The sequence below is a fragment of the Plecotus auritus genome (assembly GCF_963455305.1).
Source record: "Plecotus auritus genome assembly, chromosome: 4".
Lineage (NCBI taxonomy): Eukaryota > Metazoa > Chordata > Mammalia > Chiroptera > Vespertilionidae > Plecotus > Plecotus auritus.
The window spans coordinates 71073944-71098442 of NC_137775.1; the positions used below are offsets into that span (position 1 = coordinate 71073944).

The 24499-nt window shown below is 39.6% G+C and overlaps 1 protein-coding gene across 3 annotated transcripts in view; it reads left to right on the forward strand.

Moving 5' to 3' along the window:
- Positions 1-24499, forward strand: part of LMBRD1 (LMBR1 domain containing 1) — an 87178-nt gene that overhangs the window by 25342 nt on the left and 37337 nt on the right. For all 3 annotated transcript variants that reach the window (XR_013960476.1, XM_080666076.1, XM_080666075.1), the window contains exons 4-7: positions 1110-1207; positions 4209-4276; positions 12086-12174; positions 15075-15148. Coding sequence is in view for 2 of the 3 variants with exons in the window: in XM_080666076.1 (XP_080522202.1) it covers positions 1110-1207; positions 4209-4276; positions 12086-12174; positions 15075-15148 (329 nt within the window). In the remaining variant the exon portion in view is untranslated. The remainder of the gene's footprint in view (positions 1-1109; positions 1208-4208; positions 4277-12085; positions 12175-15074; positions 15149-24499) is intronic.

Here is a 24499-nt window from a genome sequence, read left to right on the forward strand (position 1 = left end):
GTGCCGGCCCTCCGGTCCAGTTTAAGAACCCATTGTGGGCCTCAAGTCAAAAAGTTTGCCCACCCCTGAGTCCTAGGCTATTACTAGTATAGATTGTTATTATTTTCCATGATCTTATGTATATGCAGATAAATTTAAATCTACGTAAGATTTGAAAAGCAAATTTCTTAGGCTTGTTAAGTCTCAAAAAGTTGTTTGTGTGGTTTTTATTATTAAACTAGTAGCCCTGCGCACATATCTGTGCGCCAGTAGTTTGCTGCCGCCCTCCTGTAGCTCCCCCCTGCCCCCCTCACCCCGCCCCCCCCCCAATAGCTTGCTGCCCTGCCCCCTCCTGTAGCTCTTGGCCACCTGCTTGTAGTTTGCTGCCCCACCCACCTGCAGATCCATGATCTGGTCGTTATGTGGTTGGTCGTTACGCCTCAGGGCTAACAGATAATTAGCATATTCCTCTCATTATGTTTGGCTGTTCACATTTTAAGTTGCATATGAATTAAAATAAATAATTTGATTTGCTAATGGTTGGAAGTATCTCAAATCTAACATTATTTTAAAACAGATAAATAGTAATATTAGTTAACTTCGAATCTAATTTTACTGTTCTGTTGTACTTCTTTTCTATATCTTGATTTGTGTAAGATCAGTTTTATAACACTGCATATTTAAAATTTAAATTTGGGAAATTATTTGTATCAAAATGACATATGATTATAGCTGTTTCTTTAACTTGAGTGACTGGCAACTGTAACAGTTGTGTCAACTGTACTTGATTTTAAGTTGGAAGGAATATAAAAGTCGAAGTTCATTTAAACGAGATAGATGGTTCACAAGAAATTCTTAGCACTGTGTTGTTGAGTACATAATAAGAGTAAGATGTTAGCTGCCACAAGTGTTGTTGGCAGAATTATTGTGATTTTATTGTTAAAAATTGCTCCATAATTTACTTGAATTATGTTTTGTTATCTAATAGTGTTATTGATTTCTTGGGACAGGGGTCAGAAAAGGCTGATTTGGATATTACATATATACATAGAGTTATGCTATATATTTTGTATAATAGTTTTTAAGTTCATATGTTTTAGTAGAACTCAGTTTATTATTTCTTTTCACAGCCTTATATTCTGTTATATTATTCTGTGTGTTCCTCTGGATCCCTTTTGTCTACTTCTACTATGAGGAAAAGGATGATGATGATACTAGTAAATGCACAGTAAGTATCATTGTAGGGGGGCTGAATGATTATTTCCTTCTTTTTCAAAAAATGACATGACTGAATTTATTCTACAGCATTGTTGTCTAATAGAAATACATTGTGAGCCACATGTGAAGTTTAAAATTTTCTAGTAGCTAGCCACATTAAATTAAGTACAAAGGAACAGTTGAGATTATTTTAATGATACATTATATTTAATGCCAGCTGTTCTAAGTATTATCATTTCAGATAGAGTCAAAACATATTAATGAGATATTACTTTTTTCACATTATTTTATTTTTTCTTCAGATTTTTAATTTTTTCTGTCACCTTTTATCCCCTCTATGTGCTCTCTTCCCCCCACACCCCCTCCCCCCTTTTTTAACACTGTTTTAAATTTAGAGTGCATTTTATACTTAGAACAAAATTCTAGTTTGAATGAGCCATATTTCAAGTGCTTGATAGCTGCATGTGACTTGTGACTATTCTAGAGCAGACATCAACAAACTTTTCTGTAAAAGGCCAGGTAGTAAGTATTTCAGGCTTTGACGGCCATATAGACTCTGTCTGAACTACTCAACTCTGCTGTTGTAGTGTGAAAGTAGTCAGAGATGGTACTTAAAGAGCATGATGTAGTCTAGTAAAACTAGAGCCTCGGTGCATGACATTCATGCACGGGGGGCAGGGGCCCTCCATCGGCCTGCACCCTCTCGCAATCCAGAACCCTGCAGATCGGGTCTAAACTGGCAGTCGGACATCCCTCTCGCAATCCAGGACTGCTGGCTCCTAACTGCCTGCCTGCCTGCCTGCCTGATTGCCCCTAACTGTTCTCCTGCCTGCCTGATCGCCCCTAACCACCTGCCTGCCTGCCTAATCACCGTTTACCGTCTCTGCCTGCCTGCCTGATTGCCCCTAACCCCTTGCCTGCCTGCCTGATCATACCTAACCACTCCCTGGGGGGCGGGGTCAGCGGCCATGGTCGATCTGGTCTCTGGTCATTCTGGTTTTCCGCCGTTTCAGTCACTGGGCTTTTATTACATAGGATAGGAGGTGGGCTACATGTGGCCCACAAGATGTAGTTTGCTGACCCCTGTTCCAGGGCACAAAGGAACACTTGCAGACTGTTCTTACTAATCCAGGATAACACTGCTATAAAACCCTGATCAATATACCACATGTGCATGTCCAAAACTGCAAACCAGTATCACTGAAGTATTGGTATAAACATCTTAACTAAATATTAGCAAATTGAATGCAAGGGTATCTCAAAAATATATTAATAAAGTATAACTGAATTGGACCCATCTCTAGTTTGTATGGGTGATTTTAAATCAGCACATCTATTAATATATAATTATTTAATAGGTCAAAGAAGAAATTGTATGTGGAAAGGTATTTGCCAAAAATTAACATTTTATTTCTGATTTAAGGGGGGAAAAGTAGCATAAAAAGAATACTTTTTGTCTTTTTATTGAGTTACAGGAATTTGTTTTATACTGTGTTTATGTTTTGTATTTAAGTGTAAAAACAAATATATTATTGACTCAAAAGCCAGCATTATGCTTAATCATAGTTATTAAAACCTAAAGCATTTGCATTAAGATCAGGAAGTAAGTACATCAACAGTATTTTATATGATTCCCAGAGTGGTAATCAGTGTAATTTGTTAGAAGTAGTAAACAAGATGTTTAAATATTTATAAAGAAGGTCAAAATTATTATTTGCAGATACTATGTAACTCTGTATTTGAAAACCCAATGTATGTAAGGTAAAGTGGCTGGATACAAATTTATTGTTAAAAATTAATGGGATATAAGCTTTCTCAATTCACTTTTCTAAAGTGCATCTTCTCCAGCCCTTTGCTTGATCTTAAGATCTTCCTTTTTATATTTTTTTCCCTCAAGACTATCTTAACTCCTTTGAGAACAAGAATTTATCATATGAAGCATGAATTTAACTTTTAAAAGGTCATTTTTAGAGACTTCAGTAGCCTGAGAGACAAATAGTTTTTTCTCACTGATTTAACTTTTTCTTTAAGATGAACTTTTCTTCCATATTTAGAATTAGAGTCAGCTTTGTGTTTTTCTTCATATTTGGATGACATCGTGGGCACCAAGTAAAACAGAGTTTAAAGACCTAAGTTCCTGGTTTCAGGTTCTTTTTTAATCACTTACCACCTATATGACTTATGGCAAATTATTTAACTTTTCTGGGCCTCAGCTTATTTATCTCTAAAGTAGGAATGAGAATATCTATCTCAGGGTTGTTTTGAGAATGAAATGAGTTTAAGTGTTTAGAACAGTTCTGGTATGATATATGTTTTCTGTTTATATATGTTTTTATATTTTATACTAATATTACATGCTTTATGTATAATATATACATATGTATATATACATGCATATATGTTAAATATTTATTATAATTACTAGTACAATTCATTTTGGTGAATTGGGATATGGCCATTGTAGATTCTTATTGTTCCCTGTTTGGGGGAATATTTTATTAAATATTCTAATAATTTTACTAAAGATGCCCATTGGAGAATTAATTATGCTTTTAGTGTACTGCATTTCACAAGCTTTTATTTATTTAATATTTTTTTACTGATTTTAGAGAGGAAGGGAAAGAGAGAAAGAGAGAGATAGAAACATCAATGATGAGAGAGAATCATTGATCTGCTCCCTCCTATATGCCCCCTGGGGGTTGAGCCCACAACCCAGGCATGTGCCCTGACTGGAAATCAAACAGTGACCTCGTAGTTCATAGGTCAGTACTCACACCAGCTGGGACATGCTTTTAAAAGATTTTAAAAGCTAGTGTAGTTTGCAAAGATGCTTAAGATGTGTCATATACATTGGTTTTCCTTAAATTTTAAGACTTTTTTTTTAACAAGGAAAAGTTTACACAGTTGAATATAAATGCACATTTGATTTAAAAATACTGTTATATTATAGTAAGACTATTATATTTGAAAGAACTTACTGAATGGTATACTTTTCCTCCCTTGACATCTAGCAAATTAAAACGGCACTTAAGTATACATTGGGATTTGCTGTGATTTGTGCATTGCTTCTTTTAATTGGGTAAGTATTAATTATTTTCCCTTGAGAATGAAAATAGCATCATCCTATATAATAAAAGGCTAATATGAAAATCGACTGAATAGTGGTACAGTTGGTTGCTGTGAAGCTCACTGACCACCAGGGGGCAGACACTCAATGCAGGAGCACCACTCAGCCAGAAGCCAGGCTCACGGCTGGCAAGCACAGTGGCGGTAATGGGAGCCTCTCCTCCCTCCACGGCAGCACTAAGGATGTCCGACTGAAGACTTAGGCCTGGGAGCAGGCCTAAGCCTTCAGTCAGACATCCCCCGAGGGCTCCTGGACTGCGAGAGGACGCAGGCCAGGCTGAGGGACGCCCCCCCACCCCCCACCGAGTGCACAAATTTCATGCACTGGGCCTCTAGTTTTAATAATAACAAAAGGAAAGCAAAATGTAAAAATAATGAACACCTTTCATATCACCACCAAGCAGTAACCACAATTAATCTGTTTTTTAATGTTTTATCTAGACATTTTGTATGTGCTCAAATACATGCAGAGCGCCCCTCCCTCACATATACTCCCTTTATGTTGTAATTTTACACAATTATGATTATATTTTATGTAATTCTTGGTAATCTACTTGCTGCAATATTATAGACACCTCTTCAGAATAATAATGTAGATCCATTAATTTTGTCCATATTGCATTTCCTTAAGATATAATAGTTTATCTGATCTTCTAGTGGTAACTACTTGGACATCTATGATATTTGCAGTTTTCCCATTCTTATAAACAACACTTCGATAAAAATTCTTGTCTGTGCATCTTTCTAGATTTTTTTTTTAAACTTCACCCATTGATTTTAGAGAGTGGAAGGGACAGGGAGAGAGAGAAACATTGGTGTGATAGAGACACATCAATTGGTTGCCTCCCATAGGCGCTCTGACCTGGGGGTGGGGATTAGACCTACAACCCAGATATATGCCCTTGACCGGGAATCTAACCCACCACCTCTGGTGTGCACGCTGATGCTCTAACTTCTGAGAATGCTGGCCAGGGCAGATTCAACATATCAGTCTTTAAGTTGTTGAATTAATCTTTGTCAATGACTTCTTCCTTAATTTTATACTAATACTAGTGACCTGGTGCACGAAACGCGTGCACATTAAAAGGGGATTAATTAGAGGAAATAATTTAATATTGCTATTTGCCCTTTCTCTATAATAGAAGTGTCAGAGATGAAAGAAAATTATAAAATGTATATGAAAATCTTCCTCCTGTCAGAGTCTGGGCGCACCACGGGACCCAGGGTCAAGTCCCTGCTCACCCACATGCACCTCAAAATCGTGTGAGACTCAGACCCGACTGCCACCCCCCATTGGGCTAGATCCAGACCCGGCCGGTCCCACCCTTGTCAAGCGCTGCCGGGCAGGGGCGTAGCCTCAGGTCCCCTGACCTGGCGCCAGGACGGGGGGCATGGCCTGAGGTCTCCCAGCCCAGACTGGGGTAGGGGGCGTGCCTTGAGGTCCTCTGTCAAGCCCCGCCAGGTGAGGGGCATGGCTTGAGTTCCCCCGACCCAGCACTGGGGGTGCACCTTGGGGTCCCCTGTCAAGCCCCACTGGGTGGGGGGCATGGCCTGAGGTCCCCTGTCAAGCCCAGCCAGGCCGGGGGGTGCAGCCTCAAGTCCCCTGGCATGGTGCTGGGGCAGGGGGCATGGCCTGAGGTACCCTGTCATGCCCTGCCGGGTGGGGGGCATGGCCTGAAATCCCCTGTCAAGCCCCACCTGGTGGGGGACGCAGCCTGAGGTCCCCCGGCCTGGCGCTGGGGCGGGGGGAACAGCCTGAGCTCCCCTAGCCCAGCACCAGGATGGGAAGTGCACCTTGAGGTCCCGTCAAGCCCTGCTGGGCGGGGCGCGGCCTGACGTCCCCTGTCAAGCCCTGCCGGGTGGGGGGGGCACGGCCTGAGGTCCCTGTCAAGCCCCATGGGGACAGGGGTGGATGTAGCCTCAGGTTCCTGCTGATTGCTCGTTAAGGCTCCTTATGGGAACTTGGCCTCAGCTGTGGGTGCAGCCATCTTTATGACGTATGATGGTCAATTAGCATATTCCCTCTTTATTAGATAGGATTAATAAAGTTTTACACATTTTTTATACATTTAAAATTTCCTCTTTGGAAAACATTTGACCTTTTTAATGGAAGACATTTATTATTGTTAAAATAAGTCTTGGTCCTTTTTTATGTTAGGAAATATGAGGTACTAATAAATTTTTTAAAGTTTCTATTTAAAATTTTGTGTCAGAAAATTCAATAAATGAAATTTTATCTATTGAATACAACTTGTGATGGGAATAAAACTTGTCACTAATTTTTTATTGTTCTAGGAGTTCTTAGAATGCATATGTCCTGTAGGCATATTTCTAGTTCCCTTTGCCTGCCTTAATGTGTCATGAAAATTAGTACTTGTTGAAAGGACATTTTTCAGTGGTTTTGCTGCTTATTTTAGCTATTGAGTATATTTTAAAAAGTTGTTTGGCCTTTTAAAGAAAGCTAAATCTAGTTTTGTGAATTTGCTTTGTTAATGTGGAGGTCCCTTATCTGTAAACTGAAATTATCTAGAACAGACATTAGCAAACTTTTCTTAAAGAGTAGGTAGTATTTTAGATTAGAAGTCCATGTGTTCTCCATGGCTACTTGTTGGGGGCAAGCTCCTCAGCCAGGGACTTGACCCTTCTGGGTGCAGGGAATTGGAAAAACACGCAGGTAACACCAGGCAAATGGGACATGCTTTATTACGAAGAAAGCAGCCAAAACTGGCTGATCAGTGGCAACTTATGTACAAGCTCAAACAAAAGAGGTTTCTTGCCAAATAGTGATATCAATATTTGGGTTATAGAAAGGTACACCTGGGCAGTGCATACAGTGAAACTGCCGTGTCCTTGCTTTTGCACATGTGTGTGGTAAATTGGCCTTGAAAACCTGGTGTAATCTGGACAGCACCCCCACACTACTCAACTACTCAACCGTCCTCTTTAAGCTCTAAAGTAGTTATGGGCAATACATAAACATAAGGACGTGACTGAGTGCCAATAAAACTTGATTTGCAAACAGGCAGTCAGTAGTTTGCCACCTCCTGATTTAGAGCCTGATTGAGAACCATCAATAAAACCACAAATCTTTACAGAGACCAGAATATCTGTCCAAAACAAAAGTAATTTTATTCTAACGTTTATTCTAAAATTTACTGGTCTTTTTTATGGAAAGTCACCTTTAGTCCTCATTTACAGAGTTTGCAGTTTTAACAATTCTAATTAATAAGTTTCAACTGATTCTCTAGATGATATTTATTTATTTAGAAGCAGTATGTTAAAGTGAAGCAAATGGCTCCTTGCAAAAACATTAATAAAAAGAAGGGATAGTTCCATTCACTTGTTTTCCAAATATTTATTGTGTGCCTGTTACATTTCAGACACTATACAAGGTGTTGGAGAAATAGCAGTTAACAGAAAAGACAACTCCTCCTTCGTGGAGCATACATTTAGGATGGGGCAGGGGGATGAGAGAAAGAAAATAAAAAGGTTGTGTTGTGTGTGAAATTTTAGTGAGAGTGTAGTATTTGAGAAGACATTTGAAGGAAGAGAGGAGCCATCCTATCTAATAAAAGTAATATGCAAATTGACCATCACTCCAACACACAGGATGGCTGCCCCCATGTGGTCAAAGATCCTGCCCCCATGTGGACACAAGATGGCCGCCACAAGATGGCCAGCAGGGGAGGGCAGTTGGGAGGGACCAGGCCTGCAAGGGAGGGCAGTTGGGGGCAATCAGGCTGGCAGGGGAGCAGTTAGGCATCAATCAGGCTGGCAGGGGAGTGGTTAGGGGGTGATCAGGCTGGCAGGCAGAAGTGGTTAGGGGCAATCAGGAAGGCAGGCAGGCAAGCAGTTGGGAGCCAGCAGTCCTGCATTGTGAGAGGGCAGTCGGACATCTCTTGAGGGGTTCCAGATTGGAGAGGGTGCAGGCTGGACTGAGGGACACACCTTCCCATGCATGAATTTCATGCACCGGGCCTCTAGTGAATTATATGGGCGGAGGGGAGAACATTGCGGTCAGAGAACAGAGTAAATGACAAGCCCTCAGGCAGGAATTTTCAAAACAAAGTGAGGAAACTGGTGTGGCTGGAATGGAGTGAATGGAGACTGGAGTAGCTGAAGATATGGTCAGAGGTAACGAGCTGCCAAATTTAGTTGGGCATCGTAGGCTGTTGTAAGGACTTGGGCATTTGTTCTGAGGGAGTTGGGAAGTTATTGGAGGTGTTTTTGTCATTGAGTAACATGATCTGACATTTAAAAGGGTCTCTGGATAGTGTTTTGAGATTTGACTTTATGGCATTAAGGGTAAAAGCATGAGATCTGTTAGGAAGTTATTGCAATAATCTAGACAAGACATGGTGGAAGCAGTAGTGATTTATTTCTGCCTATTATTTGGAGAGAAAGCCAGCAGGATTTTCTGATAGGTCTGAGAGGAAAAGGAATTGGGAATGTACCTGGAGTTAGCCAAACTAAAAAGTCTGAGGGAACACATCTCTCATTTTTTATACTTAAACAACTACAATTTTGAGCAGTTCATGAAACCACCCTCAGATTAGATAATTCTCTAGCAGGACTCATATAGCTCACTGAAGGCAATTATATTTATGATTACTATTTATTACAGGTAAAGAATCCTATCTAATAAAAGAATAATATGCAAATTGACCATACCTCTGCTACACCCACAAGTCATGCCCACCAGCCCATCAGGAGCAAATATGCAAATTAACCCAACCAAGATGGCTTGGGTTTCCCTGGCAATGGAGGAAGCCAAGCTTCCCCACACACCCTGGCTGGCCCTGGACTCCACTCAAGGCTACAAAGTTTCAATTATAGAAGATAAATAAATCCCAACAAAAGTGGCTGCAGCCACGGAGCGAGCAGGAGGCTTGGGTTTCCCCGGCGATGGAGGAAGCCAAGCTTCCTGCACACCCTTGCCGGCCAAGGTCTCCACTCAAGGCTACAAAGTTTCAATTATAGAAGATAAATAAATCCCAACAAAAGTGACTGCGGCCACAGAGTGAGCAGGAGGCTTGGGTTTCCCCGGCGATGGAGGAAGCCAAGTTCCTGGCCTGCCTTGGCCTCCGCTGAAGGCTACAAAGTTTCAATTATAGAAGATAAATAAATCCCAGATACCAGGGCCTCCGCTTGGGCTGCCGGAGGGTGTGACCGGCCTGCAAACCACCACAGGCCTCTTGCCCAGGTCACCCCACGCCCCAAGGGAACCCCCACCCTAATCTAGGACACCCTTCAGGGCAAACCATCTGGCCCCCACCTGTGCACCAGGCCTCTATCCTATCTAATAAAAGAGTAATATGCAAATTGACTGTCACTCCAACACACAAGATGGCTGCCCCATGTGGTCAAAGATGGCTGCCCCCATGTGAACACAAGGTGGCCACCACAAGATGGCCAGCAGGGGAGGGCAGGTGAGAGGCAGGCCAGCAGGGGATGGTAAGCAGGGGAGGGCAGTTGAGAGGCAGGCCACCAGGGGATGGTATTTGTGAGCGATGGCCAGCAGGGGAGGGCAGTTGGGAGGAACCAGGCCTGCAAGGCAGGGCAGTTGGGGGCGATCAAGCCTGCAGGGGAGGGCAATTAGGGGTGACCAGGCCCGCAGAGGAGGGAAGTTGGGGGTGACCCGGTCTGCAGGGAAGGGCAGTTGAGGGGGGGACCCAAGCCTGCAGGGAAGAGTAGTTGGGGGTGACCAGGCCTGCAGGCGAGGGCAGTTAGGGGTGACCAGGCCTGCAGGGAGGGCAGTTAGGGGTGACTAGGCCTGCAGGGGAGGGCAGTTAGGGGTGACCAGGCCTGCAGGAGAGGGCAGTTAGGGGTGACTAGGCCTGCAGGGGAGGGCAGTTAGGGGCAATCAGGCTGGCTGTGGAGCAGTTAGGCATCAATTAGGCTGGCAGGGGAGTGGTTAGGGCAGCCGTGGGCAAACTACGGCCCGCGGGCCAGATCCGGCCCGTTCGGCTGTTCTATCTGGCCCGCGGAGCCGAAAGAGCGGAGGGTTCTCTTGCTCTCCCCTCCGCTCCTTTACTTTGAATTTATATTAGTTCACACAAACACTCCATCCATGCTTTTGTTCCGGCCCTCCGGTCCAGTTTAAGAACCCATTGTGGCCCTCGAGTCAAAAAAGTTTGCCCACCCCTGGGTTAGGGGGTGATCAGGCTGGCAGGCAGCAGTGGTTAGGGGCAATCAGGAAGGCAGGCAGGTGAGCAGTTGGGAGCCAGCAGTCCTGGATTGTGAGAGGGATGTCCGACTGCCTGTTTAGGCCCGATACTACTGGACATCCCTCGAGGGGTCCCAGATTGGAGATGGTGCAAGCTGGGCTGAGGGACACACCCCACCGTGCACTAATTTTGTGCACTGGGCCTCTAGTTTTTATATATAGAAGCCTAAGCAACCGGCCAACTGGCCCACCAGCTGACTGTCTGGTAGCTGTGATGCACACTGACCACAAGGGGGCAGATGCTCAATGCAGGAGTGGATACCATAGGCATGGAAACACTGATGAATCTCAGAGGGAAAGGGGGAGGGAGGATCTTATATGAATACTATAGGCCTGGTTCACAGATTTGGCCTGGCCTGAGGGGATCGAGCCAAAACCAGCTCTCTGACATCCCCTGAGGGGTCCTGGATTGCGAGAGGGCGCAGGCCAGGCCAAAGGACCCCACCGGTGCACAGATCTGTACACTGGGCCTCTAGTACAATTAAAAGAAGAAATATATAGGACAGAGTCTGAGAGGCTTCCAAATGTGATGCTTTTGTTGTCCTTAGGACATATTACCTTTCTGGCATCAACCTATGACAAGATGTAGTGTTGCCAACCAGGAAAGCTCACACGAGCCTTAGTGCTCAGAATATTTTTGGGATGCTATTATGAAAACATCTGATTATTTACTTTCATTATATATATTGGTAGAATCTTGTAAGATAAAGAAATATACTAAGCAGAGAGTTAAGATCAGCCCTGGCCTGTGTAGCTCAGTTGGTTGGAGTCTTTCTGTGCACTGATATTTCTCTCTCTCTCCCCGTCACCCTTCCTCTCTCTCTAAAATCAATTAAACATATCCTCGGGTGAGGATTAAAAAAAAAAAAAAAAGATGCAAAATGGTTTCTACTTTGAGTATCTTCCTTTCTTAGGTCCATAAAATTCTTGACTGTTGCTTTGCAAGAAAATATAGAATTATGATCATTGTTCTAGTTAATATTTGCTTTATTATTTGCTCCTTTGTTCATTTCCCCTACACATTAACTTTTTGTTCCAATAACAAATCATAGTACTATCTTAAAAGACATCATCCCTAATCCCACAAGGAGATATTTACTGTTTATTCTGGTATATTTCCTTTCTATTGTTTTCTATGCATATAAATATATTGAAATCATTACATACATTTATATTCTGTTTTCCTGATTTAATGCAGAGATTCTTAACCTTTTTAATGCTATGGACCTTTTTGACCATCTTTAGTTTATGGCTCCTTCTCAAAATATTTTTGAATGTGGAAAATAAATAGGGTTACAAAGAAAACTACCCTGAATGCAGTGATAAAACTATTAAGACAAATTTGTGATATGGTAAACACATAGGTAAGAAACTTCTCACACCCTCTGTACATGGTGCAGATTTGATTTGCTAATTCTTTTTTGGGGAAAGTTGATCTCTGTTTAAAAAAATTACTAAAAGTTGAGTTTCAGACTATTTCTTTTTATTTGATCTTTTGAATTTAACACCATTAAACAGCTATTTTCTCCTTTGTAGTGCTTTTGTTCCATTGAATATCCCCAATAACAAAAATTCTACAGAGTGGGAAAAAGTGAAGTTCTTGTTTGAAGAACTTGGAAGTAGTCGTAAGTATTCTTTTCCTTAAAAAACACACAACCTTAATATTTCATATTTCATGACAGTTGAGATGTTTTTGAGAAGCCTGTTTTTGGATTATTAAGAATTTTAAAACTTGTGGTTAGAAGTATGCTAGACAAATTAGGGGGTTTGTGTTGTTAAGACTTATTTTAATTATTAGCTATTATGTATCTAGTCTTTTGACTTCATAAAATTACTTTGTTGAAGAGAAAATATGATCTTCAAAGTATTTTAGCAGTGAAGGTATTATAATTTTTATGTGATCTGTAATTCACTTTGGATATATAGAAAAATACGTTAAAGAAATTTGCTAAATATTGGTTTTTTAATTTTTTAACTAATGAAAGAACCCTATATTGCAGTGGTTCTCAACCTTTCTCATGTTGTGGTGACCCCCAAAAATAAAATTATTTTCGTTGTTACTTCATAATTGTAATTTTGCTACTGTTAATGAATCGTAATGTAAATATCTGTGTTTTCCGATGGTCTTAGGCAACCCTGCTAGCGGTTCTCATCCTGTGGGTAGTGACGATTCATTAACAGTAGCAAAATTACAGTTATGAAGTAGCAACGAAAATAATTTTATGGTTGGGGGTCACCACAACATGAGGAACGGTATTAAAGGGTCGCGTCATTAGAAAGGTTGAGAACCACTGTTATATTGCTATTTGATCATGATTAAGTAGTCTTTTATAAATTGCAGAATACAATGTGAAGAAATTTCCTGTGAGTAAAATATTATTACCAATTTACCTCATCAAAACATTTTAGAATTGCTTTTCTAGAAGCTTTCTTTAATTTAGTCAACATGACCTAGGTTTTTAGAGGAAAACAAAATAGGTTTAGGAGGTTAGGTTAAGAAAGTTGTTTATTCATTGAAAAATACATTTGGCATTAGAAATTGATATCAACTGTGAATGCTTATTACTCAGAATTTTATGTGCTTTTGCACATAGTAACTTATTTTCAAAGAAAGATAGAATATTTTATAATCATGCTGAGAATTTTCATTACTATTTTATTTTTAAAATTTTTTTATCCTTATGTGAGGATATGTTTATCAATTTGAGAGAGAGAGGGAGGGTGAGAGTGAGAGAAACATCGATTGGTTGCCTGTCATACTCTGGCTGGGGACTGAACTTTCAACCCAGGTATGTGCCCTGACTAGGAATTGAACCCACAACCTTTTTGGTGTACAGGATGATGCTCCAACCAACTGACCCACCCAGCCAGAGCTGCTTTTGTATTTTTTTAATAGGTACTGTACATCCTTTAAATTAAGTCCTGGAATCTTTGCTGTACAACTTCTTAATTTTCTCCCTTTCCACTTAAGATTTCATCTTCTAAATTATGGTCCATTAATATCTTGGCTGATACCAGCAAGAATAAGAATAGCAGGCCTAGCATCTACTAATACTGAATTGTCAGGATTTATGCACCTGATCCTATTGCTGAGAAATAAATTGCTTCTTTTCTCGCATTTAACTCTTTCAGGTCTCTTGAATAACTACTTTTCTGCCCTTTTAAATAACTACTCTTCTGCCTTAAATATTTTTCTATAAGTTATACTAGTTTTTGAGTATTAGTATAGCTTGAATCACTGATTATATAGGTAGCATAATGATAATTTCTGTAATTTCATTCTCTTTAGTCTTAACATTATTTTTTAAAATCTCAAATCTTAACACCATACCTAGAGTACATTTTGCTTACCACTATTAGTAATATTAACTTTTTTGATTTGCTAAATATGTTAGCATAATACTCCATTTTAACAATTCTAAGATGGATATTTTTTCACACTTTTATATCTTTGATTTGGGGATGTATTTTATGTGATGGTATCTTAAAATTGCTATCTACCAAATGCCAGACCTTTCCTAATTGTATGAACACTCTGTTGATACGCCTAGTAAGGTCAAGAAAACAACAGCATCAGTGTCTTTGATTTGATAAAATGTAGTATTTATAGTTTAAAAAAATTAAGGATTAAAAATTTCCCTTGCATAGTTTGTAAATTTGTTAATGTGCTCTCTTCAAGTGTTATATAAAAACTTAGATGCAGGTTTTAAGAAGATATTATTCTAATTTTATTATTTATGAAAAGGTTAATATTGATTCATTAATTTAATCAAAATTATAGTTAGTTCCACAGGGCCTGCATTTAAACTAGATCAATATTTTAAAAATTAGCGTTGCTCCCATTTAAAAATACTCAAATTTGCATAGTATTTTGTTGCATAATCTGGTATATCCTTACTCATTGGCTTTTGTTTAAATAATTTCCAAAATCTAACTTGTTAACATAGTTTTTCTATTTTGGTATTATGTTTTTCTATTTTCTGTTTGTTTGCTTTTTCTCCCCTTTTCAGATGGGCAAGTTAGCTCTTTTCAAGTTAAAATGTGAAATAAACTCTTTAAAATTTTAGTTTTAGGCTATATATTAAAAATTATTGGAAAATTAAGAATAAAGTAATTAGGAATATCAAGATTGAGGGGAGAAGGATGAGTCAAGGTCAGTGGCTTTCCTGTGTAGGTCTGCTATGGAGAAAGGCCAGAAAATTTTTTGCTAACTTTTGAGTATCTAATATTTTGCTGATTTTGTGTTAGGCTCCAAAATTAGTGCTTTTCCTCTTTAATTTTAAGCAATGAAGGAAAGGAAATCTTAGTCTGAAAGATCTTTTACAAATCAATTTGTGAAGAGACCTTTAAAAACATTTTTCTGCACTTGCGAGTTTAGTACTTCGAGGATGAGGGAATACATATTGGGTTTATTATTTCAGAATGTGTAACAAACCCACTTTTATATTTTTAAATTGGTTTGTTGACTATAAACATTTAAATAATATATCTCTACTTTTTTAACAGTGTTTTTCTTTCTTTGCAGATGGTTTAGCTGCCTTGTCATTTTCCATTAGTTCTCTGACCTTGATTGGAATGTTGGCAGCTATAACTTACACAGTAAGTATTACGGTGATAATTGAGTTAAAATCAGAGAATCACTTTATGAAGCAATTTTTTTTTACCTTAGTCATATATAGGGTGGGGCAAAAGTAGGTTTACAGTTGTGAATAAGCTAACAGTTTATTCTTGTATTGTTATTTATTTATTAATTATTATATTTTCTATATGAACAACTGTAAACCTACTTTTGCCCCATCCTGTATTGAGTTCAAGTCCTGTTTATTTTCTTTAATATTTTAGTGCTTCTTTCCTCATTTTTCTTGTGTTTACTTAAGAGGAGGGTTAAATTTGAACTACTTAGTCACAATCATTTTATCTATGTTTGTGAAATTTAATATTCAGAAACAAACATTATAAGTTGTGAACCTTGAAGGTTATAATATATACCATGCCATAATAGATTTAGTGATTTATAAGCATATTAGAATTCTGAACCATAGATCAGCATCTGTTACTGATTCAGTAGATTTATCCTACTTGGGGGTATAGGACTTTTAAAATCAGATATTTTACATAACTTGATATTTTCCTAGTATATAGAATCTAATCTTAAACTCTCAGACACTTTGATTTTTTTCAGTCTTCCTAGAAATGATAAGGTAAGAATTATAATAGCCTCACAAACTTGCATATAGACTGCTCTTTGAGGTTTTTTGTTTGTTTGTTTTTTTCAAATTATAAAGGAAGAGCCAGTAATAAATGCTTCTTTACCTATCTCCCGAAAGAGAATTGTGCAGGAAGCTTTAAGTATCTGGAACCTTTTCAGGTTAATGGAGTTTATGTTTACAACATTCTTGATTCTTGCAAAGATGGAAAATACTGGTTATAAAGTGTAACTATTTTCTCTTTTCTGCGTCCAGCGCGGCTAGAGAGCAGGTCCAATTACTGAGTAGAGGCGGCTGGGGATTGAGAAATAAAAGAAAGAGACAAGACACAGAGATAGAAAAGCTGGGGCTGGTGGACCGCTGCCCTCTTCTGATGGAGAGACAGTGACCCAGAGCCGATGCAGCGTGTTTATTTTATACCCCCAAATACCAGGAAGTTTCACCAAAAGGTCAAGACAAAGGAGATTATTTGCATTCTTGAGTAGGCCCTGAGCATTCCTGGTGCTAGGCTGGATTTAGATATCAAAACCCACTTCCCCACACCATGGGCTGAAATGAAGGTCAAGCTGACAACACCCTTGCCCTTTTGGCAAGGCGTGTTCCCAGGGCGTGGCTTTGCCGATGCCATGGCTTCAGCTGACAATAATTAAAAAATGCCCATGTGCCTTCCCAGGGGGCCCTCTACAATAAAGGAAACCTTTTTGATATTTTTTAAAATATATCTTACTTTAAATATAAAAGAAATGGGCTACTAGTGTAATAGAATCTAGATTTTTACATAATCATTTAAGTTTTATAATGTATAATGAAGTCTAAAATATATGCATCTTAATGTATTTCTGGTGCTTATTTGGGTACTCAGTTTTATTATTCATCGTCAATTTTGTTTTTTTCATGTATTACTATGCAAGGAATTTGCCATCTGATATATCAGTGGGTAATTAACCTCCCATGTCACAGAATATATGTATGGCATATGAGTTATTTGTCTATTAAGAAGCAATAAATAGTTAATAACAAATTAGGAGTTAGGCCTGGACTCTAATTGCTTTTCTGTGACAGATTTGTTATGCTGATGTTGGGTTTGTCTTTTAACTTTCTTGGTTAGTGTTTTCCCCATTAAATGGGGATAGAAAGTGCCTCTTAGGATTTTTGAAGATCAGATGATACAGTTTGTAAAAGTGCTTTGAATACTATAAGGCAAATGAATGTATAGCAGTCGATAAAAGATTAGTCGTGGGGTGGGGGATGGAAAAGAGGAAACCAATATCTAAAGTCAACATCAAGAACTATGAAGGGTCTGAGGTTTTATCGTGTTTGTAGCCTGTTACAGTTTTATTGATGCTGGCCAAAGATGCAAGAGACAGAGAACTTCATATTACTTGCAGCAATAGCAGTAGCCATAGAATAAGCATTTTCTCGTTGCCCCGAGTACCAAATCCCATGGGGCAGCATGAACAGCACCAGATGAGACTTTCACATAGAAGAGAGGAACTTTGAGCTTAGGGAAGCTGAATCTTTTCTAATGGACAGTAAACATGCCTGCTCTTTGCTCCAAAGGAAGATGCTATCTTTGTCTTTCAAGGCTATTTGTTGTACAAACAGCTTTGAAAAGATAGTACAGGAAAAAAAAGGTGATTAGTGCCTGGCTTACACGATGTGCAGAAATGAGCGACCCATGGATAATTGCTTCCCTATGATCAAGTCATAGATGCTAGGAAGAAAAATAAGGCAATGTAAGGGATAGGCAATAGTGGAGGCTGGTTCTGCTGTTAAGGTCAAGAGTGGCTTCTCTAACATTTAAACAGAGAGCTGAGTAAAATGAAAGAGCCAGCCATGAGGGAAGAGTTAAGTGCAAAACCTTGTATGCTGTATTCAGATAATAGCAAGAAGACAGAGCCAATGTGTTGGACTCAGTTCACGAAGGGAAGAATGACCAAAGTTTAGATGGGAAACAGCCAGAGGCCATGTTATGTAGACTTATATGCCATGGTTGGGATTTGAAATTAATTTGCTTGAGATTAGAAACCATTGGGAAAGCAGTAGGCTCTAACAGTTTAACAGCACTACTCTGGTGGCTCTGGGGTGATAAGTGGGATTGGGAAAAATGTGAAATTATTAAAAATCTTTGACAGAAATCTTCTTGTAGGAATATTATTATTGTAAAGATATACATTTTCATTTATTATTTTTATTTAATTTTGCTTTTTATTTATTTATTTATTTTCTTTATTAAGGTATTACATATGTGTCCTTATCCCCCCATTGCCCTCACCCCTCTGGTGTCTGTGTCCATTGGTTAGGCTTATATGCATGCATACAAGTCCTTTGGTTGATCTCTCCCCTTTACCTCCACCCTCCCCTACCTTCCTTCTGAGGTTTGGCGGTCTGATCAATGCTTGTCTGTTTCTGGATCTGTTTTTGTTCATCAGTTTATGTTGTTCATTATATTCCACAAATGAGTGAGATCATGTGATACTTATCTTTCTCTGACTGGCTTATTTTGTTTATCAAATTAATACCATATTTTATATTCAAATAGAAACTGAGAACATTATTATTTAAGCAGTAAGTTAAACCTAATAATCATACTGACTTAGTTAAGATATCCTTAGAAGAGCTTTACTTTTCTAGAATGCAAAGGTCTGGGCTGAAGAACATTGATAAAGCAAAGAACCTTCTGATGGTGCTGATGTTGGGAACCAGAAAAACATGCTGAATAGGTAGGCAGGTGCACTTAAGGCCTAAGACCCAAGGGAGAGGGTCCAGTGCAACCACTTAACAAGATCAAACTACCTAGGAGTTTTAGAGGCCCGGTGCACAAAATTCGTGCATGGAGCGGGGGGCGGTCCTTCAGCCCGGCCTGCACCCTCTCCAATCCAGGACCCCTCGGGGGATGTCTGACTGCCTCTAGCAATCCAGGACCACTGGCTCCTAACCGCTCGCCTGCATGCCTGCCTGATCGCCCCTAACCAACTCTGCCTGCCTGCCTGATCGCCCCTAACTTCTCCCCTGCTGGCCTGATCACCCCTAACTGCCTCTGCCTCGCTCCGCACCTGGGACCCAGGATTCCCTCCTCCAGTCGATCGCAGGCACCCAGGACCCAGGATTCTGTCCTCCAACTGGTCGCAGGCACCCGGGACCCGGGCTTCCCTCCCTCTGGCTGGGCACAGGCACCCAGGACCCGGGCTGGCTTCACCTGGGTCAGCCACAGCCATAGGGGACCGTGGGTGGGCGGCTTCATCCGGGCTGCAGCCGCAGGTGCCTGGGACCGCAGGGTGGGCGGCTTGTCCCTCTCCTGGGCCGCAGCCGCAGGCGCTGGCACCCGGGACCGCGGGGCGGGCGGCTTGTCCCTCTCCTGGGCCGCAGCCGCAGGCGCTGGCACCCGGGACCGCAGGGCGGGCGGCTTGTCCCTCTCCTGGGCCACAGCCGCAGGCGCTGGCACCCGGGACCGCGGGGCGGGCGGCTTGTCCCTCTCCTGGGCCGCAGCCGCAGGCGCTGGCACCCGGGACCGCGGGGCGGGCGGCTTGTCCCTCTCCTGGGCCACAGCCGCAGGCGCTGGCACGCGGGACCGCAGGGCGGACGGCTTGTCCCTCTCCTGGGCCACAGCCGCAGGCACTGGCATGCGGGACCGCAGGGCGGACGGCTTGTCCCTCTCCTGGGCCACAGCCACAGGCGCTGGCACCCAGGACCGCAGGGTGGACGGCTTGTCCCTCTCCTGGGCCACAGCCGCAGGCGCTGGCACACGGGACCGCGGGGCAGGCGGCTTGTCCCTCTCCTGGGCCGCAGGTGCAGATGCAGCCGCTGGCACCCAGGACCACAGGGCAGGCGGCTTGTCCCTCTTCCGGACTGTAGCCTGGCTGGTCCCCTTTCTTCTCTTGGGAACTCATTTGTGCCTGGCTGGTCCCCATTCCTCTCTCCCGAGCTCATTTGTGCCTGCCTGGTCCCCATTCTTCTCTCTCCAGTATTGAGTGTCTGAGCCATGATGGCGTGAGGGCGTAATGACCATTTGCATATTAGCTCTTTTTTTACATAGGATTTAATAAGGAATAAAATTATGATGCTTTTTGATGGAGAGACTTAAATGTGGATCCCTCTTAAGTCCATGGGTCCATTAAAGTGGGGATAGTTTTAATAAGGTTGTGAAGATTTAATTAAACAATTCACCAAATCATGGAATCTGTCGGCTACTCAGTAGTCACTAGTATCTCAAATTGTTGAATATTTACTTTTCTTATGGCTCAGAGTATAGTTCTTACCACTTTCCTCTTGCAGGTATAGTAAACCAGCTGCCAACAGCAATTGTGCCATGGTCAGTGAAACTGTATGTTAGGAAAAGATAAGTTGTAGAGGCATTCACAGTTGGATGGTGGTTACGTGGGTATGTGTGGATAGACAGATAAACATTATTTAAATAACACTACAAGATATGCTCAAAACTCAGTGGGAGAATGTTTTGTTACCAAACCACAGTCTGGACAACTTTACTACCTAATGTGTAAGGAGAGGAAGAAGGGTAGGCTAGAGGAGACTCTGTGTAAGGGGGCAGCATGGTGTACATAGCTGAGCACTAATCATGAGTGTCTTTATGTAATCAAACATCTGAACACTAGCTTTTCCATTTGTAAAAATGGGCCAATCATACACAAACTTTATTAAAAACTAGTTGAAAATCAACTGTTTATAGGTAAATGGTTTAATTATAGATAGGTGGTTAATAGTACTAGTTACCAGTTGTCTCCTAACATTATATAGACACTTGAGAATTGAGCTTTTCCTGGTGGAACGTGGAAGAGGGTACAAATTCATGGAAAGTAGAGAGGTTTCATTTTCATTAAGGTACCCAAAGAGGGAAGTTAATCCTTAGCATATTTTAACCATAAGTACAAAGCATTAATTATTAAAGGTATAGTCATGTCTGTTATAGAATCTGTAACTGTTAGTATTGAAATTTGAGATGTTTTTGTAATGTATGTCAGTCAAGTGTGAATTTCTTAGATATGCATTATTGTTTAGTTTATAAACTAGTTGATTATTTTGATTTTACCAAGATTATACCCACTATACCATGTGTTAAGGAATAGCCAAATAATTGGCCACTCAATTTTAGAAGAACAATGTCAAACATATTAATTAGCCTTCCAATTGTTTTCAGCTTAAAAAAGAGAGCGAACTCATGGACATATGGACATATACAACAATATGGTGATTGTGGGGGGTGGGATGGATGGAGATGGAAGAGGGCATAGAGGGATAAATGGTGATAGAAAGAATAAAATAAAGAGAATCTTTTATTTTTTAAATAAAAAAGAAAGAAACCTCTGGGCACAGAATTTATGTAGATACTTTAATTTTCGGTGCCTTCAAGTGGGGAAATGTTGAATAATGATATTTTTATAAAAAATGTAATATGTGGACACTGAATTGCCTATAAAAGCAGTGACTACTAAACTTCTTATATACATTTATCAGTCGAAAACTGAACATGTGCTCTAGGATATTTATGAATTTTATTTGTATTTGTATCTCTGTATGTTCACCTATATACATTTTATATGAAATGTAAAGTGATAAATTGAAGATTCAAAAATAGAAATAAGTAGAGCAGTGGTTCTCAATAATCTTTGAAGACAATCCCTTTTAAAAGTCAAATTTCTCAGCCTTCCAGGTGATAATAGATGCACCTGTATTTTATGTACCACTATAAAAAAGAACCCGCCCTAACTGGTTTGGCTCAGTGGATAGAGCGTCGGCCTGCGGACAAAAAATACAGATTTGACTCCGGTCAAGGGCATGTACCTTGGCAGCTGATTTATGTTTCTCTCTCATCGATGTTTCTAACTCTCTATCCCTCTCCCTTTCTCTCTGTAAAAAATCAATGAAATATATATTTTTTTAAAGAAGGTCCCTGTATAGCTCAGTGGTTGAGCATCAACCTGTGAACAAGAGATCTTGGTTCAGTTCCCAGTCAGGGTACATGTCCTGGTTAATGGCTCCATCCCCAGTAGGGGGAGTGCAGGAGGCAGCTGATCAATGATTCTTTCTCATCATTTATGTTTCTATCTCTCTCTCTCTCCCTCTCCCTTCCTCTCTGAAATCAATAAAAATACATTTTTTTTAAAAAGGTCCCTGCCCATGCTTTCATATTTAATGAGAGAAGTTTTTTAGACTTTTGTAAATAATTTAAAATCATATCACTTTTCTGCATACAGAACAAGGAAAATATAAGTGAAATAAATTGGAAATGTATTCCTAAAACTTGACATTTGTAATATGAATCTGAATCACTTTTTGAATTGGTTATTCATGTCCATGATTTATTATACAAGATTGTCTTTTATGCTATCAAGAGAATTGATGATACAGCTTTTCTTAAGAGCTCCACTCTTGTCACTGGGATTTTCTCCAAAGCTGCTAGAATACTAGTAACTGTCGTATATATTTAAGCTTTTTTCATTGTTGTTTTGCAGTTGTTTCTTATTTTGCCATGTGAAAGGCTATCTTCTTGCATTTACCTAACTAGCAAAATGGCTTCTACTTTGAGTATCTTACTTTCTTAGGCCCATAAAATTCTTGACTGTTGTTTTGCAAGAAAATATAGAATTATGATCATTGTTCTAGTTAATATTTGCTTCATTATTTGCTCCTTTGTTCATTTCCCCTTACACACTAACTTTTTGTTCCAATATCAAATCATAGTACTATCTTAAATGACATTTAAAATGACAATAGTTGTACCAAGAATGCATGTGATTCAACCAATGAAGTAACTATATTGTAACCAGGTATGACCATATTTTTGAATAACCGGTATGACAACTATGTATGACTTCTGCCTAGCCAATGATTATAAGATGCATCCAAATTTCACTGATGTGCGGAAATAGAGATGTCTTAGAATCGGTGAATATTTAGAAGGGAAATCTTATTGAGTACTTGTTAAATGAATTGTTTCATTAGTCATTTTAGCAAACATGTACTTGAATAATAGGAGTTACAAGTATATGCAAGACATTTATTCAGTTTAACAACAGTGCTTGGTGTTGATTCTTTGCAATAATCCAAGGCTCACAGGTTGGAAAACATCCTAGATAGAGCAGAGATATGCAGAGAAAAGGTGCTTTTCTACACTAGACAGTGTAAGAAGGTATTATAAATATTTGTAGTTTGTATGTAGTCCTTCAAAATATTTTGGATTTTAAAATACAGATGGTGATTTATTTTTGGAAGTTGAAACAAATAAAATTGGAGGCAATTATGGATGACCTAAAAGCATTTTAAGTAATATAATCTCTTTAGCCTTGTTGATTTCCTAGTAATTCACTAGAGGGCAGTAGTAAGCAATAAAAGTTTTATTTCTGAATAGGATAGTCTTTTCATACATTTTTCCCCAAATAAGTCTGAGGTTGAATTGAAAAGATTGTTGTTTAAAGATCTTAAAGTTGTGTTGATGAAATGTTTTGTATAATACGTTATGTCAAGCTTATCATAATCTAAATCTTATTGTTAAATTTCCAGGTAATTATTGAAACTTAAACATGCAATCCAAAAACAAGCTAAAAGCTAGGCAACCAAAACCATGACTATTTCTTTTACTTGCTCTCTTCAGACAATTAAAAAATTCATAAAAAGATGCTGTATTCTGATCCTATGTTACCACAAGGTATTTTCAAGGACATATTTTTTTTTCTAAAATCTTTTACATTAAGCTATTTAGAAATTCAGTTCAGCTTTCTAATAAATATATGAATTTCATGTAATGAAACAAGTTCATATGAATAAAGAATTCTTTTAAAATGATTTTTGGTTAAATATCTCAAAGAAATTATTTTGTCAATTTAATAAATGCTTGTTCTTGGAATAAAAGTAGGAGAAAAAAGAATTGAGAGAATTAACACTCTTAGATGAGATTCTGACATGTAAAAATGTAGGTGAAGAAAGTAGATTTGCTCTAGAAAAGTAGCAGTAGGTCCCTGCATCACTCACTACCTGCCTTACTCTCTCCTGTAGTGGCCCTAAAGATACCTACCGAGAATCCTAGGAACTACTCCCAGAGTACTTTGAAAACTACCCTTATTAGTCCTTGAGGATGTTAATTAGAGGAATGGTATAATCTGACTTGAGTGTTAGAGAAAGATCACATTGGATATGTTATAAAAGATGGGTTTGTAGAAAGTGAGACCAACAGACCAATGTATAGAATTTAGATGACCTGCATTTGACAGTGGACTCTAAATAAGGGCCACTTAGTTTCTCAGACATGGGAAACAAAAAAAAAATAAAGAAATAGGACTACATGAAACTAAAGAGTTTTTGCACAGTGAAGGAAATCATCAACAAAACAAAGACAACCTTTTGAATGGAAGAACATATTCGCCAATACATCTAATAAGAGGTTAATAGCCAAAATATGTAAGGAACTCATATAATTTAACACCAAAAAAGCCCCTAACAATCCCATTAAAAAAATGGGCAGAGGACCTGAATAGACATTTATCCAAAGAAGACAAACAGTTGGTGAATAGACATATAAAAAAATGCTCAGCATCACTAATCATCAGGGAAGTGAAAATTAAAACTGCAATAAGATATCACCTCACCACTATCAGAATGGCTATTATCAATAAATCAACAAACAAGTGTTGGCAAGAATGTGGAGAAAAGGGAACCCTTGTGTACTGTTGGTAGGATTGTAAATTGGTTGCAGCCTTTATGGAAAACAGAATGGAGGTTCCTCAAAAAA